The sequence below is a fragment of the Bubalus bubalis genome, chromosome 17, assembly GCF_019923935.1.
Source record: "Bubalus bubalis isolate 160015118507 breed Murrah chromosome 17, NDDB_SH_1, whole genome shotgun sequence".
Classification (NCBI taxonomy): domain Eukaryota; kingdom Metazoa; phylum Chordata; class Mammalia; order Artiodactyla; family Bovidae; genus Bubalus; species Bubalus bubalis.
In genome coordinates, this window is record NC_059173.1 from 27533600 (window position 1) to 27552649 (window position 19050).

Genomic DNA, 19050 nt, shown 5'->3' on the forward strand with positions numbered 1-19050 from the left:
CAATGATTTAAAATTCACAATCCGAAACAGCAGTTACTTTTGCACCAACCTAACACACCTTCCTAACAGAGCCTAGCTTTTGGGTTCTTACCATTGTATTTACTGCTGAGAAATGTGGTAGTATAAAAGCAGTGCTTTAAAATAATTTTCTTTTGTTCAAAATCACGCTGGCACGTAGATTTCAAGAAACCAAATGGTATTAGAAGCTGAACACCAGCACTGACAGTCCCCAGTCGTCGACTTGTGCGTTTCCCCAGAGGCATCATCCACTTTTAGCCTAAAAGCACCAATAGTTCAGTGTTCTGACTTTTGTTTGGTTAGAAACTGGAGGTCCTATTTTGATATATTGGGTAGTTTTTACACTTCACAGATGCATTCGTGCTAGCTAAGTTTCTAAACACCCCTCCTTCCCACACCCAAGAGTGTTTAATTTTGTGTGTCATCTGACATGTATTTTCGACACTGTGTGTTTCTCTTTTGGCTCAGGCTTCCCCACAGACTGTGACTCTCACCCAGGCGACAGCTGCTGGGCAGCAGGTCCAGATGATCCCTGCAGTGACGGCGACAGCACAGGTTGTGCAGCAGAAGCTCATGCAGCAGCAAGTGGTGACCACAGCAGCCGCCCAGCTGCAGACCCCTGGCGTCCCCACCCCTGCCCAGGTGCCAGCCACCTCCGACAGCCCGAACCAGCAGCCCAAGCTCCAGATGAGGGTCCCTGCCGTCAGGTTAAAGACGCCCACCAAACCTCCGTGCCCCTAGTTGGGACAGAGGGGCAGCCCCAGGCAGGCTACCTGTGCGTTCCACCATCCCACCAAGACGGGATGGACTTTATTTACTGAACCCTGGGACTGGGTCCTGTGGGATGTTCAGCACCTGGAGCAGCAATCCTCAGCGAACACCCTTTCTGTGTTACGTGACTGATCGAAAAGTGACAGTGGCAGTTTTTCCTAGATGTTTGACCTTTAATTTCTCCTCCAGAGCAATAGTGCTGGGTCTTGAAAGCCAGCTAGAATTTCTCTGTTAGTGTACAGTGTTTTGCACGTTGCAAGCAGCCATTTGGAAGGTGCAGTGAGTCATAAAGTAGACCATACGAAGCTAAAATGTGGTCTGACAGCATCTGCCTCTGTTTGGTTCTTTATTCCTATTTGAAAACACAGTATGGGAGGAGAAAAACTGTCTAACATCTAAGGTAGGTCATCTCAGAGAAAACCAGTGTGGTTTTTCCCCTCCCTCCTAAAATGTGACTTGTTTGGACCCTTAAAGGAGAGGCTTAGTACTGATACACATCGAAGCACATTTATAACGTGTCCCCAGCTGGTGTTGAACAGAAGTGACCTGAGGTTGAATTTTCATTCCAAAGAGCACTGGTGTGGCTTCCCCTAGAGTGACCAGTTTCCATGTAAACGGAACCTTTGGGACTGCTCCCATCCCAGTACATCCACAGTATTTTCCCAGGTTTTGGATAAACTTGTAATTGGACTTAGAGTATTGAGGCAGCTCCCGAAGACTTTGTGAGGCTCCCATCTGGGAGTGGTTCAGGGCCCAGAGTGCTGTGCAAGGGTCGTCACACTGCAGAGTGCACTGCTGAGTGCAGGGTGGGGCCAGATGCCCACTGAGGGCAGGCAGCCTGCATCGCCCCTTTGCTTTCAGGCCCAGCCCAGGCGTGACCTGCGGAGGTGAGAAGTCTCTGTACAGGTGGTGTGTTTATGTACCTACAAGTATAATCTACAGAAATGGATGTGGTGGCATCTTCATACTAGACTTGTCATGATGTCTCATCTGTGAGTAGATTGGCTGCTTGGGTTTCTGCCTAAAGCAGGGAGCTGTCCAAGCTCTTTGGCGTGGCAGCCCCATGGTTGAGGGGCAGAGAGGCGGCCCTGTGTTTGCTGCTTTTAGGTGTTGTTTTTTTTTTTCCCACTATGGCAACTGCAGTAGACTTGATTGGGTGATGATGTCTGCTTACCTGGAAGTGTCCACCCAAGGAAAAGGCACACGTCTGATGACACCCTCTCTGCTCTGTCTCCGCTGCATATTTTACAGTTTTGGTCCTGGAGATCAGGTTGTGTGAGGTCTCTGTGTACTAAGGAAAAGTTTTAGCATACCAAGAGATTTTTCATTTTAATCAGTTTCCTCCCCCTTTATATCACTTTTTATGACAAAAAGGGAAGTGTTCTGTCCTGAATTTTTCTTATTTCCCATCAATTGATGTGGACAGCAGTATGGCAATTGATACCTTAGTGAAACCAACTAAGCAGCTCATTTTTGCCTTCTTGGCACGAAATTTGGAAAAAAGTTAAAATCAGGTGTTGAAAGTGGGAGGGATTTAACATTTCAATAAATTGAACATACCAAAACAGAACACTGTAATTTGCCTTCTGACTTGATCATTGTGCTTTGGTACCTGCTGTGATGAGAGAGTACTGCGTGCAGGAAATACTTCATAGCTGAGTGCTGAGGAGAGTTTCTACATTTTTTTAAATCCTCAAATGTGCAAAACTAAAAAGGAATTCTCCTTTTCAGCTTATTTTAATTTGTGCAGCTGATGGTTTTGTTCTTATCTTTCATGGAGTGTTGACGGTCTCTTTGTAGATGGTGGTGAAATGTTGATTGTTTAGAATATCCTAGAAATAGCTGCCTGAATAGAAGTCCTCTATTAATCTAGAACACTAGAAGAAAAATAGAAAAGTCTCTCAAAAGCCTTCTAAGAGAACAGAACTGGAGTCTGAATATTTGCAGTGTGGAACTCCTGCCCTGTCTTACCATGTGAGTGAAAGAAGTTGTTTCCTTTGCAATTTCCTGTCGCAAGATATGGGAGAGAAAATAGTTTCATTGGTATCACTCAATTTAGTAACATCTAGATGTCGCCACTGACCTCATAGTCTTCAATAGTGTCATTTGTAGGTAAAAGTTCCAGTGTATTGTTTTCTTGACCTTCTGTTTTAAAGGTCAAACTTTACATATTTAAGTGTGAGTTTAGGGTGGTGTTTTCCAGGTTTCCTCAGATTGATACTGTTGGCAGAATCCCATATTACCTTGCAGAATAGGGTCCTCACCCCCCACCCCCCCCAGCCCCAGTGCAGTGGTAATGATTGAAAGAAATCTTCAGAACATAAAACATAAAGACAGCAGCCAAACACTGTCAAACTGGAATTGGCCACCGTGGAAATATCAGTCACCCAGTTTTTCGTTGATTCAGAGACATTTGTTCTAGTGGGGGCCGGGTGGTGGTCAGAGGGTTGGGGGAAGCAGGAGACTGAAGTGAGCCTCCTCAGGCAGAGGCTTTCCCTTTTGCCACCTTCAGGATTTTTTGTTAACTGTTGTGTCCAGATAGTTGTTGTGTTTTAAAATATAAAGAAAGAAGACTGAAATTGTAAATACTTTGTAAACATAATCATTTGTACTTGAATAGTAGGGTTTTAAAGGGCACTGATATCCCACCAAACAAAAGGTATAATAAATTGACCTTTTTATATGCTTGTTTGTTTTGTCTTTCATAGAAAACTACTGTTCAAGTTAAAATAAGATATTAGTTGTATTTATTTCATTCATGTGAAAACACAATACAGAGAAACCAAGTAGTGTTGGAAGCTGAAGTTTTCTTCTCCTTGCCTCTCCCCCACAGGATAGAAGGAACTAGAAGGAATGGAGTCTTTCAGTGAAATCACCAGTTCTCTCCTCAGAGACCATGTGTTCTTGGCCACTCTGTTCCAAAGCCACACAGGGAGGAAAGACCGGATGCATTTTATTATTCATAATATTCTTGTTCTCCAGTACTACCTTGTACAAGGTAGCAGTGTTTACCCAGCTGTGCTGTGGTCCTATTTTATCCTCTTTAGCAAATATTTATTGAAGCATATTACATGCCAGCTTTATCACTAGTGATGGAAATTTTTTTTGAAAAAGCAACACTTGGTTCATTTCTTTAAGAAAATCAAAGCTAATAAGAGGGATGGAAAATTATTGGTTTATTCAGCTAATTTTTATTGAGCATGTGAAGTGAAGTCGCTCAGTCGTATCTTTGTGACCCCATGGACTGCAGCCCACCAGGCTCCTCCATCCGTGGAATTTTCTAGGCAAGAGTACTGGAGTGGTTTGACATTTCTTTCTCCAGGGGATCTTCCCAACCCAGGGATCGAACCCAGGTCTCCCGCATTGCAGGATAGAGAGGCTTTACTGTCTGAACCACCAAGGAATCCCTTTATTGAGCATCAGATCAGATCAGATCAGTCGCTCAGTCGTGTCCGACTCTTTGCAACCCCATGAATCACAGCACGCCAGGCCTCCCTGTCCATCACCAACTCCCTGAGTTCCATCACCTCCACTAGCTTTGTTTGTAGTGATGCTTTCTAAGGCCCACTTGACTTCACATTCCAGGATGTCTGGCTCTAGGTCAGTGATCACACCATTGTGATTATCTGGGTCATGAAGATCTTTTTTGTACAGTTCTTCTGTGTATTCTTGCCATCTCTTCTTAATATCCTCTGCTTCTGTTAGGTCCATACCATTTCTGTCCTTTATCGAGCTCATCTTTGCATGAAATGTTCCTTTGGTATCTCTGATTTTCTTGAAGAGATCCCTAGTCTTTCCCATTCTGTTGTTTTCCTCTATTTCTTTGCATTGATCTCTGAAGAAGGCTTTCTTATCTCTTCTTGCTATTCTTTGGAACTCTGCATTCAGATGTTTATATCTTTCCTTTTCTCCTTTGCTTTTCGCTTCGCTTCTTTTCACACCATGTGGCAATTTGTTTTCAAGGCCCTGGAGCTAAATCTATGAGCAAAGTAGAAAAGGAGGTTACATTCTCATACTCCATACAGATAATAGAATTCAAAACAGTGTAAGTAAGTACCATGCAGAAACAGGGACAAGGTCATGACAAGCAATCTGAATTTCATTCTAAGCAAATGGGGAAGGTTGAAACCTGGAAGACGACGATTTTCAATTTTTTAAGCTCACCCTGTCTGCAGTGCAGATGGTGTTTAGTGGCAGCAAGAGTGAAACCAGGGATAGACACACTGGACCATCTCCCTGGTCACAGGAGAAAACAAATTATCCCTGTGGACCTTTATATCCCAGCTTAGCCTATTAGGCGTCTTCTGACTCCCTTCCCCCAACTGAAAATAGGCACTCAACCACCAGGCACTCAACCACCACCTCCCTTTCTCAAGCTGCTCGGCCTGTCTGGCCTAGCCTTATTTTCTAATTGGTTATTTACTTGTTGATGTGTGTCCCCTCCTCCCTGGACCGCAGGTTTTATCAGGGCAAGGACGAGATGTGCTTCGTCAACGTTAACAGGTAATTAAGTATGTGATGAGGGGGTGGACGGGACGGGGGAGGAGCGGACGGACGAGTTGGACGCAAAACAGAACGATTGAACGAGGGCTTGGGCCCAGGTGACCGCGGGTGAACAAGGCCGGGGGAGTGCGCAGGCGCTGACCGAGCACCCGCGCGCAGGTCCCGCCCGCATCCCGCCTCTCCTTCCGGTTCCTACACCCTTGTCCCGCCCCTCTTAGCCGACGCTGCGCCTGCGTACTGGCCTAGGCCGGCCGGCTGGTAAGTTGAAAGGGCCTGGTCACCCGGCTGACGCAGCTCTCGCCCCGCTGGCGCTCGCCGCCGCGTCGCCGGGCAGCCACGGTGAGTGCAGAAGCTTGTCCGCACCCGGGCGGGGAGCGGGGGGCCGCTCATGGGGGCGCAGCTTTCAGCCCCCGCGCCCGCCCGTGGCCCCGCGGTTCCCCCGGCCCACCTCGCCCTCAATCCCCCCCCCCCCCCCCCCCCCCCCCCGTGACCTTTTTCCTGGTGACTCTCCTCCCGGGAGCCCCCAGCCGGCCCCTGGAGGGCGCTGTCCTCGGTGCTGACGCCTCCGGGTGCTCCATGTCGGCGCGTCGTCTGGCGACCCCGTTGGGGGCGTCAGTCGGAAGAGGCGCTTCCCCACCCCCTCTCCCCGGAGGCCTTCCCCAGGACCCAGCGAGAACTGCGAACACCTTTGCGCAGTTTCAGGGACGGAAGTCTGTCCCCGAAGCTGATAAGGATTCCTTCCTCACGGAAACCTGGTTTAGCTTCGAGTAGCCCTCAGTTCACGTGCGAAAAATCTCTAGGCTCCCAAGCTGCCAGATTAGGTTAACGGTTCCCCTACCTCACTCACGGGGCCGGGGTCTGAGAATGACTTGTGCTGTCTCAGCGTCTGCAGAACTGAGGGCGTGGAGGGTCTCTCAAAACCAGGTTTATTTTCCAGATGCGATGTCGAATCTTAAAATCTTCCTGCGGGCTTTGTGTATTGTGTAGAGATGGCCAACGCCTACAAAATGACTCAGGTTTTGCACACACATTTCTCTCACCTTTAGCCAAGCAAATGGACATGTTGTTAGTTTATTTATAAAAGTGTCTACTTAATGTTGACGTTGAGGTAATAGATAAATAGAACTTTCTCCTTTAACAATATGTAGCAGATGAGATTGCGAAGAAAAATAGGTTTAATGAGAACAGCGTGATACAGAGTACTTCTGGGTGTGACTCTGTACTCCTGGGCCTGTTGATACACCACTGATGGTTCATAAGATTAATAATTAAATATCAATTATCATCATAACAGTTTCCTTTATGGATGCTCAAAAGCAGTGAAGTTTTAATATTTGAAAGTTGATGATAATGCAATGTAGGGGTCCTTGGGGAAGTTTTGGGAGGATCATCAGTTGTCGGGTGCTTTAAGAATATGGTTTTTAGAAATGACCCTGAGAACTATGGGGCACGACACGTTTGGACTAGGAGAACAAAATGATCTAAAATGAGTCTTGGCCCCTCAAAGTTTTGGTGACACCAACCATGTGGAGGAGAGTGGTCAAAGATTGTGCTCGATGCAGAGTTGTCATGCTGAGGTACTCTAAGAAGAAGGAAAACCCAGCTTTGCTGTTCTCCTGTGTTTGTTTCATTCCAGCTGCCACAGAGATTACATATTTGTGTCTGACTTCCTTTTTTAAAGTACTTACGTATTTACTTTTGTATTTGGATGCTTCAGGTCTTAGTTGTGGTATTGCAGGCTTAGTTGTCCCACAGCATGTGGGATCTTAGTTCCCTGATCAGGAATCCAGCCCATGCCCCATACATTGGAACGTGGATTCTTAACCACTGGACCACCAGGAAAGTCACCTGGCTTATTTTTGTATTTTGATTTATTTATTTTTGACCACACCACAGCATATGGAATCATACTTCCCTGACCGGGGATTGAACCTGCCCTTCCTGCATTGGAAGTATGGAGTCTTAACCAGTTAGTTTTTAAGTAGACTCATAAAAATTCAAACAACATAGAAAAATAAGAATTCCTTTCTGTTCTTCTTAGACCTATTTACCCCACCCCACCCCATTTTTTTTCCTCACATAATAGATGTCCAACAGCTATTCAAGTCAAGAGATAAACAACTTAATTCTTTTTATGACTGATAATAATCCACAGCAAGCATATACTATATTTATTTCATTATTCCCCATTGATGGGTTTTTCACTTAGAGTCCGGCTTTTACCACTACAGAGTCATACTGAGGTGAGTATTTAAAAAAAATTTTTTTTAATTTTTTAAATTATGAAAGTATGATAACACATCTACAGGAGACTTGGAAAATACAGAACAAAGTTACATATAGACCCACTATCACAATTATTTTTAAGTAGATAAATTAAGATTTTTAGTTGGATTTGGTTTCAGTATCAAGCTTTCAAAAATAATAGAATGAATAGACAGAAATGTAGGATATAGTAGACCTGAAAATGCTATGAGCCAATTCAACATAATTAAGATTTATGCAGTTTTCACCTAACAGCAGAATAAAAATTTTATTCAAGTTCCCATAGAGTATAAACCAGGAGACACTGGAACATATCCAGAAACATAAAACAAGGTGCAAAAATTTCGTGGTATAAAGGTATTAAATCATACAGAGTCTGTTTTCTTATCACTGTGGAATTATGTTAGAAATTAATATCAAAAGATATTTGAAAGTAACCTACGTATTTTCAAGTGCAATGTGACATTTACCAAGAGAGATCTTTGATTCCAGTCATTGAAAGCTGAGGTAAGTATTTTAAAACGTAGGTCGTTCTGCTTTGTTTCTATAGATTCCCATTAGTAGGAACTAAATTAGGATAATGGGTCAAAGATACACATATTTAAAATCTTAATAGAGATCCTACTGTATAGCACAGAACTGTTCAGTGTTATATGGCAGCCTGGGTGGGAGGGGAGTTAGGGGGAGAATGGATACATGTATATGTATGACTAAGTCCCTTTGCTGTCCACCTGAAACTATCACAGCATTGTTAATCAACCATCAGTTCAGTTCACTCACTCAGTTGTGTCCAACTTTGCAACCCCATGAATCACAGCACGCCAGGCCTCCCTGTCCATCACCAACTCCCAGAGGTCACTCAAACTCATGTCCTTAGAGTTGGTGATCCCATCCAGCCGTCTCATCTTCTGTTGTCCTCTTCTCCTCCTGCCGCCAGTCCCTCCCAGCATCAGAGTCTTTTCCAATGAGAGTCAACTCTTCGCATGAGGTGGCCAAAGTATTGGAGTTTCAGCTTCAGCATCAGTCCTTCCAATGAACACCCAGGACTGATCTCCTTTAGAATGGACTGGTTGAATCTCCTTGCACTCCAAGGGACTCTAAAGAGTCTTCTCCAACACCACAGTTCAAAAGCAATTCTTCGGCGCTCAGCTTTCTTCACAGTCCAACTCTCACATCCATACATGACCACTGGAAAAACCATAGCCTTGACTAGACAGACCTTTGTTGGCAAAGTAATGTCTCTGCTTTTGAATATGCTATCTAGGTTGGTCATAACTTTTCCTTCCAAGGAGTAAGTGTCTTTTAATTTCATGGCTGCAATCATCTGCAGTGATTTTGGAGCCCCCAAAAATAAAGTCTGACACTGCTTCCACTGTTTCCCCATCTATTTCCCATGAAGTGATGGGACCAGATGCCATGATCTTCGTTTTCTAAATGTTGAGCTTTAAGCCAACTTTTTCACTCTTCCTCTTTCACTTTCATCAAGAGGCTTTTTAGTTCTTCTTCACTTTCTGCCATAAGGGTGGTGTCATCTGCACATCTGAAGTTATTGATATTTCTCCAGGCAATCTTGATTCCAGCTTGTGCTTCTTCCAGCCCAGCATTTCTCATGATGTACTCTGCATATAAGCTAAATAAACAGGGTGACAATATACAACCTTGATGTACTCCTTTTCCTATTTGGAACCAGTCTGTTGTTCCGTGACCAGTTCTAACTGTTGCTTCCTGACCTGCATATAGGTTTCTCAAGAGGCAGGTCATGTGGTCTGGTATTCCCATCTCTTTCAGAATTTTCCAGTTTATTGTGATCAACCATACTCCAGTATAAAATAAAAAGTTTAATAAATGATTGGTTTTAAAAATGAATAAATTGTAAAAATCTTAACAGGTATTGACAGAATATTTCTCCCCAAATATAGCAACTTATATTCCTGTATGCCATGTAGGGGAGGACCCTTTACTTTACATCATGAAGGTTTGCCAGTTGAGTAAGTGAAAGGGCATTCTGCTGTTGAGCTCTGTTACTTTTTCTCAGCTGCTGTTGCCCCCTGTCATGATCTCTTCTGTAGATGCCCTTCATACTCTTCCCCATTTCCCCAGTAAGTTGTTTTCTTACTAATTTATAGGGGCTCTTTTTATATTAGGGATATTTTCCCTTTGCAGCTATAAATAAAACACTGCATATATTTCCCCCTTGATTATTTTTGTCTTTTTACTTTGTTTAGAACCTTTTTACTTTGTTAAAACATAGGTCTTGCCTATAGCTCAAATGGTAAAGAATCTGCCTGTGATGCACTAGACCAGGGTTTGATCCCTGTGTCAGGAAGTTCCTCTGGAGAAGGGAATGGAAGTCCACTCTGGTATTCTTGCCTGGAGAATTCCATGGACAGAGAAGCCTGGTGTGCTACAGTCCGTGGGGTCGCAAAGAGTTGGACATGACTGAGCAACTAACACAACACACACCCACAGAACATTTTTACATAATTGTTTTTTCCTTTATGGCATCTCTGTTTCTTTTTGTATATAATTAAGCAACTTTTCATTTCAACTGTACACTGATAAAATTAAAAAAAAAAAATTGGAAAAAGTTTTTGGGACTTCCCTAGTGGTCCAATAGTTAAGACTCCATGGTCCCACTTGCCGCAACTAAAGATCCCACAGGCAGCAATGAAGATCACTTAATGCTGCAAGTAAGACCAGATGCAGAAAAATAAATTAAAAAAAATTTTTTTCCTTCAAATTGAGTTTGAGAATTTTTCTGCATAGAAATTCTTTATCAGGGATTTCCCTGGAGGTTCAGTGGTTAAGACTTCACCTTCTAGGGAATTCCCTGGTGGTCCAGTGGCTAAGACTGTGCACTCCCAATGCAGGGCGGCCAGGTTCAATGTCTGGTTGGGGAACTAGATCCCACATGCCACAAGCAAGAGTTTGCATGTTGTAACTACGACCTGGTACAGCCAAATAAATGAATAAACAAAAATAAATATTTAAAAAACAAAAAAGACTTCTTCTAATGCAGGGGGTGTGGGTTTGATCCCTGGTCAGGGAGCTGAGGTCCCACATGCTGTGCATCCAAAAAGCCAAAACAAAACAGAAGCAACTTTGTGACTTTAATGAAGAGTTTTTTAATGGTTCACATAAAAATCTTTAAAAGAAATTCTGTATCAGATAATGTGACCTGAAAAACTTACAAATGTTTCCCCTGAATTTATATGATGTACTGTGATGGAAGAAACAAGATCTGAACATCTTATAAAATATATTTGTCTACAATACATGTACTTTATTCAAGCACATTTGGAAATAGGAAATCGCCTGTGTGGGCTTTAGTCCCAAGTTGTGAAGGAGTGGAGGAGCTGAAGATACCAACTGCATTTTGTCCTATGCGGGAGGCTCCCCTCTCAGCCTCAGTTCCCTCTGTGTCACATGGGATGATGGTGGGCTTGGTCTGCTGGTGGTCTCATGAATAATCAGTGAGGGAAGCCATTAGCACCATGTCTAAGCCCAGAAAACTGACCTCAGAAAATGTTAGCCTCACTGGAGGAACCCTCACCTCCAAGCCTCAGGCCAGCGGACCCCCCAGAATGTACATTCATAATAGAAAACCACAGTATACATAGCAAAGAGGCCTCAGGAGTGAGAGACTCACAGCTGAAGATATGTTAGATGCTAGAATTGCTGGATCTAGAATAAGATATGCAAAATGTATTTAATATGATGAAAGAAGCAAAAGGAGGAAATAACAAGCATGGAGAAGAGACAGGGTCATCAGAGACCAAGCAGATGAAAACATGAACCAGATCTAGAAACTAAAACAACTGAAATTTAAAACTTTATAGCAATAATCTCAATCTTTACCTCATACCATAATAAGAATGGATGCAAAATGGATCGGAAATGTAAAACTCACAATTCTGAAATACAGGAAAAAAATCTTTGTAGCCTTGGATAAAATTTCTTGGGACTTCCCTGGTGGTACCGTAGATAAGAATCTGCCTGCCAGTGCAAGGGACACAGGTTCGATCCTTGATCTTGGGAGCAGCTAAGCCTGTGTGCCACAACTACTGAACCCGGGTGCCCAGAGCCTGTTCTCCACAACAGGAGAAGCCACTGCAATGAGAAGCGTGGGCACCCCAACAAATAGTAGCCACTACCTGCCCCAACTAGAGAAAGCCCATGTGCAGCAATGAAGACCTGGTGCAGCCAAAAATAAAAGTTTTAAAAAAGATTTCTTGGATACAACACCAAAAGCACAATCTATAAAAGAAAAAAAGTGGAACTTAAAAACAAGTTTGCTGTGTGAAAAACATAAAGAGAATGAAAAGAGTTACTAGGAGAAAACATTTGCAAAAGACACAACTTAATGAAGTATATCAGTTCAGTTCAGCCGCTCAGTCGTGTCCGACTTTTTGTGACCCCATGAATCGCAGCACGCCAGGCCTCCGTGTCCATCACCAACTCCTGGAGTTCACTCAAACTCACGTCCATCCAGTCAGTGATGCCATCCAGCCATCTCATCCTCTGTCGTCCCCTTCTGCCCCCAATCCCTCCCAGCATCAGAGTCTTTTCCATTGAGTCAGCTCTTCACATGAGGTGGCCAAAGTACTGGAGTTTCAGCTTTAGCATCATTCCTTCCAAAGAACATCCAGGACTGATCTTTAGAATGGACTGGTTGGATCTCTTTGCAGTCCAAGGGACTCTTCAAGAGTCTTCTCCAACACCACAGTTCAAAAGCATCAATTCTTTGGTGCTCAGCTTTCTTCACAGTCCAACTCGCACATCCATACATGAAGTACATAGAATATATAAATAATAATAAAACACCTATCTTCTGTACTCAATACACTTCTGACACCAGATGTGTGGGGTTTCCCACACCAAGCAGTTCTCCAGGTTCCTGTGACATTGGCAAGCTGTCCTGGCAGAGCTCAGTTGGATGCTGAGAGCCCAGGGCTAGCGCAGAGCCCCTCAGATAACCCCAGTTCAGGTGCCAGTTAGACCAGGTTGTCACCTGGCCATTTGACCCACCGGCTATAAATCAGGAGGATTCCACTATCCTCAGGTTGAATCATTTGCTAGAACAGAACTCAGGAAAAGTTTACTTCCTAGGTTACTGGTTTTTGATTAAAGGGTATAACTCAGGAACTGCCAGATGGAAGAGATTCACAGGGCAGAGTGTGGGGAAGGTGTGTGGAGCCCCTGTGCCCTTGCCGGGCTCCAGTCTCCACACCTTTCTGCATTCACCAGCCAGGAAGCTTCCCTAGACCTGTCCTTTGGGATTCAGTGGAGGTCCCATTACTTGGGCCTGATTATTAACTCAATGTCTAGCCCTTTTCTACTCTGCAGAGGATGGGGAGTAAGGCTGAAGGTTCCAAGCTTCTGACCATAGTATATAGTCTTTCTGGTGATCATCCTCTGGCCAGGAGCCCACCAAGAGTCACCTGGTTAGATCAAAAGACCCTCCTGGCAGCCCTGACACTCAGGAGATTCCATGGGTTCTAGGAGCTTTGTGTCAGGAGCCGGGGATAGAGACCAGTATATTATATATTTATTATCATTTCCCAATGAAGAACTGTGAAAACTTAATGAGAAATAATTCATTTTTCTTTTCTTTCGTTTTTGGCCATGCCACGTGGTATACAGGGTCCTAGTTTCCTGACCTGACCACGGATTGAACCTGTGCCCCCCGCAGAACAGCAGTGAGAGAGTTCGCCAGACTGGCCACATAGGCACCAGATACTAGAACTCACGTGGTACATTCAGGTCTGGTCTCTGCTTCGCACAAACGACCGCTTTCCTTGATGATGACAGGCTTGCCACACTCTGCTTGCCCTTAGGCATTTGCGACATACTCAGATCAACTGAGAACACAAACTGAAATCCGGTAACTTCTCACTGGTTTGCGTTCTCGCCGAGGCTTGTACTGCTCCTGGACTGGCAACCTGCTTCACTCCTTTTCTCCAAACTGAAAATTTGAGCTTACTCTTGGCAGGTGCCTGGACAAACTGTGAGATGGGCCAGACATCAGAGGACAAGCAGGATGTCTATCACCGCCTTGCCAAGGAGAATGGCTGGCGTGCCCACAGCGCCTTCAAGCTGCTGCAGCTGGATGAGGAATTCCACCTCTTCCAAGGTGTGATGCGGGCCATCGACCTGTGCGCGGCCCCAGGCGGCTGGACCCAGGTGCTGAGTCAGAAGATTGGGGGCCAGGGCTCTGGCCACGTGGTGGCTGTGGATCTGCAGTCTATGGCCCCACTGCCGGGCGTGGTGCAGATCCAGGGGGACATCACCCAGCTGTCCACTGCCAAGGAGATCGTCCAGCACTTTGAGGGCTGCCCCGCGGACCTAGTGGTGTGCGATGGGGCCCCTGATGTGACCGGCCTCCATGATGTCGATGAGTATATGCAGTCACAGCTCCTCCTAGCTGCCCTGAACATTGCTACACACGTCCTGAAGCCAGGGGGCTGCTTTGTGGCCAAGATCTTCCGAGGCCGGGATGTGACACTGGTCTACAGCCAGCTGCGTGTCTTCTTCTCCAGCGTGCTCTGTGCCAAGCCCAGGAGCAGCCGGAATGCCAGCATCGAGGCCTTTGCTGTCTGTAAGGGTTATGACCCTCCTGAGGGCTTCCTGCCTGACCTGACCAAGCCGCTACTAGACCACTCTTATGATCCAGATTTCAACCAATTAGATGGCCCCACTCGCGTCATTGTGCCGTTTGTGACCTGTGGGGTCCAGAGCGCCTATGATTCAGACTGCAGTTACCCACAGGACCTAGAAGACAGCTCAGAATAGAAGTAGACTCCACCCACTCAGCCCCCACCCTCTCACCATCGTACCAGGAGGCCTGAGTATTGAAGAAGGGGCGGCTGGCCAAGAAGATCTGCCCCCAAGACTACCCCGTCAGCACAGTGTCCACATTGCCCCCATCCCTGGCCGCCCCGCAGGTCACACCCTGCTGACCTCTGAGGTGGAAGACAGTGAAATGAATTGTTCCCCTTAACACGTTAACTAAGCTGGCAGTCTGATAAGGACTTGGAAGCTGTTTGCTATTCAAGGAAAACCATAACTTGAGTAGGTGAACTTGTTTTCAAATACATCAAAAGCGAGTCCTGAACATACAGGCTCCAAGTGGGAACCTCCAGCAACCACCACAAACAGCAAGGACAGAAATATCACAGAATGCACGTCTGCACTGCAGAGGGGATTCTTGAATAGGGTCCTGCCTCTTCTCTAAATCTTCGCAACCGTGTGTCCTGAATGTGTCCAGAATTTACTCTGAAAGCAGGACTTCTAAACCCTCGTAGAAGTCAGCAGTATCTGTGAACTTGATGGAAGAAAATATTACATCTTTATTTTCACGGATATAGCTGAAATTTTAGCTTTACTTGGGAATCTGAACACTGGCAGCAAATCACGGTAGTAAAAGAAATGCCTACAACTTTCCCACTACTACTTTTGATCAGTTACTTTTGTGTTCGAGTTGTGGGCATCTTAAAATGTTGTTCACATTGGCCACTACTTTGAATAAGATCTCATAATTAGATGTACTGATTTTTAAAAGTTCATATATTATAAAACAGCAGTGAGATACAAGGACACACATGTTAGACTGGCTCAACAGTGAAAACCTTGGCTCCTGAGGATGTAGGACAGCCTGTTCCCATGCTCTGTTGGTGGGCACTTGAAAGTGTATAAAGCCTCTTTGGAAGCAGCTTGTATTATTTAAACCATCATTTACTCTGACCCAGCAACCTTACTTCTCGCTGTTCACACAGGAGAGGTGAAAACAGGCATTTACATAATCACCTGTATGCAAACATGGAGAGCAGTTTTATTCATAATCTCTGCAAACTGGAAGCAACCCAGTCATTCACCTGGCAAAGGGAGAAGCAAACTGCGTTCCCTCCAGACGACGACACAGCACTTGGGAAGCAGGACCAGGCTGCTGGTGCTGGGACAGCACGCGGGTCTCAAGTGTACTGTGCAGAAAAGAAGGGGCCAGACACCAGAGGCTGCATTCTGTAGTTGTGTGTGCATGCTCAGTCGTATCTGACTCTTGCGACCCCATGGACTGTAGCCGGCCAGGCTTCTCTGTCTATGGAATTTTCCAGGCAAGAATACTGGATTGGCTACCATTTCCTTTCTAGGGGATCTTCCCGACCCAGGGATCAAACCCACGTCTCTTACATCTCCTAGCAGGCAGGTTCTTTACCAGTTGAGCCACCAGGGAAGCCCCTGCATTCTGTATGATTTCACCTATATGACATCCTGGAGATGGCAAAACTATAGAGTCAGACTACAGCTTGGGGGTTTTAGGGGTGAGATGGCTGTAGGGGGAAAGGATTGACCTCAGAAGGGCCATTGGAGATTTGGGGGTGATGCAAATGTCCTGTTCATAGCCTTTCTCAACACTCACAATACCATGCATCCAAAAAATTTGGGATTTCCCTGGCAGTCCAGTACCAGATCCCTGATGGCTCAGTAGGTTAAGAGTCTGCTTGCAACGCAGGAGACTCAGGTTTGATCCCTGAGTTGGGGAAGATCCCCTGGAGAAGGAAATGGCAACCCACTGCAGGATTCTTGCCTGGAGAATTCCATGGGCAGAGGAGTCTGACAGGCTACAGTCCATGGGTTTGCAAAGAGTCGAACATGACTGACACTTTCACTGGAGGTCCAGTGGTTAGGGCTCCAAGCTTTCACTGCCGAAGGCCTGGTTGGAGAACTAAAATCCCACAAGCTGCCCAGAAAAGAAAGGCCGGGGATGGGGGTGGTGATTTTTACTGGATGCAGATTTCACTGCAGATTTTTGAAAACTTCATGGGAGAGTAAACAGTCTGTTAGAAAATTAGTGATTGAGAGGGGTGTGGGGAAAACCTGGCTAACTTCTCAGTGATAACTCTGGAAACCAGAAAGTTCTTTCTGGTGTTGGGATAAACAGGCTCCGAGGAGTGCCTCCCTGATGGCTCCAGGGGAGTGGCCTCTGCAGCCTTCACACCCCTCATCCGTCTCTCTGCCTGCTGTGCCCGCAGTTGCCTGCTGTGGGCGCAGGTCTGAGGACAGATGCTCTCATGTGGGCTGGGGCGGGGCTGCAGCTGCTTCTAGCCAAGTGGTGGCTTCTGCTTTGTCTCCACCTGCAGGACTCATCCTTCCAGCTAGGAAGGCACTGGTCTGGACGCGGTTTTTGGCCACAGACCCGAGAGCTCAGAAAGGGAGCAAAGGATTGATGAACGTTTCAACAACAAAGCTCTTTCTCATTCCATCAGTTTATTTTTGGGAATGGTATTTTTTTCAGTGTTTTGATCTGTACATTGGTAAACAATAGAGTTGACATTGACTCCTGTGGATATAGGAACTAACTGAAGAAGAGATAGCCTTTTAGTAATTGTTTACTATAATCATAGTATACTTGTCATACCAATAATAATTGTACCAGTTTATCAATCCAGAAGATTATTTTTGAATACTTAAGAGTCTTGTGGTCAGTTTTTGAGCACATTTCTATTGCAGAGACACATGATCTGGGGTCTATAAAATAAGTCAAAAAAAAAAAAGTTAGGATTAGATCTGTGGGGGATGAAATGGGAATAGGGATTCACAGAGGGGAGCATGAGCTGGACCCTTGGTTATTTAAGAGTCGTGTGGTCACACGTAGTTTTATAGGATTATGACAAGTGTCCGGTCATAGATGGAGTATTGGGTGATACCCGACAGCCCCCTTCTTTGCCTTTTCATGCCTGACTCTCATGATGCTCTGAGTGGAGATGCAGGTTCACACACAAGTGTTCAGAGCTGTGGCCGTAGCCTCGCCATCATCTTCTGTCTCTTGTATCAGAAGGTGGCGATGTGCTGGGGGAGGGGAAACTGTCAGGCCAGGGCACCCCCTTCACACACCTGCCAGAGAAAGCTCCCAGAAGCACCTGTGGGCACATTCTAGACTGTTCTTCAGCAGGAGGGAGCCTTTGCTGCCCCAGGGTATGGTACCTCCCCCAGCTCCAGCTCAGAGGCAGCACCTGGGTCTTTCCTGGATGACAGGACCTGCTGTTGCCTTCTCCCCCCAATCTGGCAAAGCTGCCTCACTCCCCATCCTTACCCTGCACCCCTAGGTAGGCGAGGGCAGCAGAGCGGTTGCACTGAGGCCACACTGTCTTCTGGCCTGACCCAGGGGTCACATAAGAGGGCAAACCAGCCTGCCCAGGGACGTCGTGACCAGCGCAGCTGCTGGACTGGGGGGGTTCCCCACCAGGCCCCCTGCTCTGGGGGCCGCCTGAAACATGATCAGTTCCTAAACCCTGGGGGATGCAGTTCTGGGGTCTCAGGTCCTCCTAGATCCTTCGTGAGCTCAGTGCCTGCCAGCCTACCCTGCTGCTGGTGGGCCCAAGGCCACTGCTGGTTGGCCGCGTTCCCACCCTCTTCCAGTCTTTTCCTTTTTTCCCACTTTTATCGAGATGTAGTTGACCTACAGCACTGTGCACAGCATAATGACCTGGCGCACAGCATGGAATGATTCTCACACTAAGGTTAGTGAGTGTTCATCTCGTGTAGATAGAACATTAAATAGAAAAAAATTCCCTTATGGTGAAAATTCAGGATTTACTCTTTTTAAAATAATTTATCTATTTGGCCATGCCAGGTGTTAGTTACAGCATAAAGGATCTTTGATCTTCACTGCAGCATGCAGTGAAGGATTTAGTTAGAACACGCAGGATTGCTTACTTATGGCATGTGGGATCTACTTCCCCGACCAGGGATGGAATCCAGGTCCCCTGCATTGACAGTGTGGAGTCTTAGCCACTGGACCGCTAGGGAAGTCCATGATCTACTCTCAACAACTTTCATACGTATCATGCATAATCTACAGCGTGTTAATTATACTTGTCATGTTGTACATTACATTCCTGGTACTTATTTACCTAATAAATGGAAGTCTGTACCTTTTGACCATTTCCAGTCCCTGCTTCTGGTAATGACAAATCTTTTTCGATGAGTTTAATTGGTTTACTGCACTGTTAATCGGAGAAGGCAATGGCACCCCACTCCAGTACTCTTGCCTGGAAAATCCCATGGACGGAGGAGCCTGGTAGGCTGCAGTCCATGAGGTCGCTAAGAGTTGGACACGACTGAGCGACTTCACTTTCACTTTTCATTTTCATACATTGGAGAAGGAAATGGCAACCCACTCCAGTGTTCTTGTCTGGAGAATCCCAGGGACGGTGGAGCCTGGTGGGCTGCCATCTATGGGGTCACACAGAGTCGACACGACTGAAGCAACTTAGCAGCAGCAGCAGCACTGTTAATCCCTCCTACTTCGCTCTTTCCTGAAGTCTTTTTATTCCAGATAAAATGCCTAGCAGGTCACTGTTGAAACCCAGCACCAAAAAGTGATCTGTACCTCCAGCCCACCTGAAAAGCACTGTTCCCTCCGGTCTCCCAGACATGTAGGGCCCCGGGGGCCCAGCAGGTGCAGGGGCTGCTGCAGGCCGACTCTGTATCTCC

General features: G+C 45.9%; 1 protein-coding gene and 1 pseudogene across 20 annotated transcripts in view; both read left to right on the forward strand.

Moving 5' to 3' along the window:
- The window catches only part of EP400 (E1A binding protein p400), a 110267-nt gene extending 106793 nt beyond the window's left edge, over positions 1-3474 (forward strand). For all 20 annotated transcript variants that reach the window (XM_006045534.3, XM_006045524.3, XM_006045528.3 and 17 more), the window contains one exon: positions 487-3474. In XM_006045534.3, coding sequence (XP_006045596.3) covers positions 487-759 — 273 coding nt within the window. In that variant the 3' untranslated portion in view covers positions 760-3474. The remainder of the gene's footprint in view (positions 1-486) is intronic.
- Positions 3475-5482: 2008 nt separating this feature from the next.
- Positions 5483-15000, forward strand: LOC102403056 (annotated as a pseudogene).
- The last annotated feature ends 4050 nt before the right edge of the window (positions 15001-19050 follow it).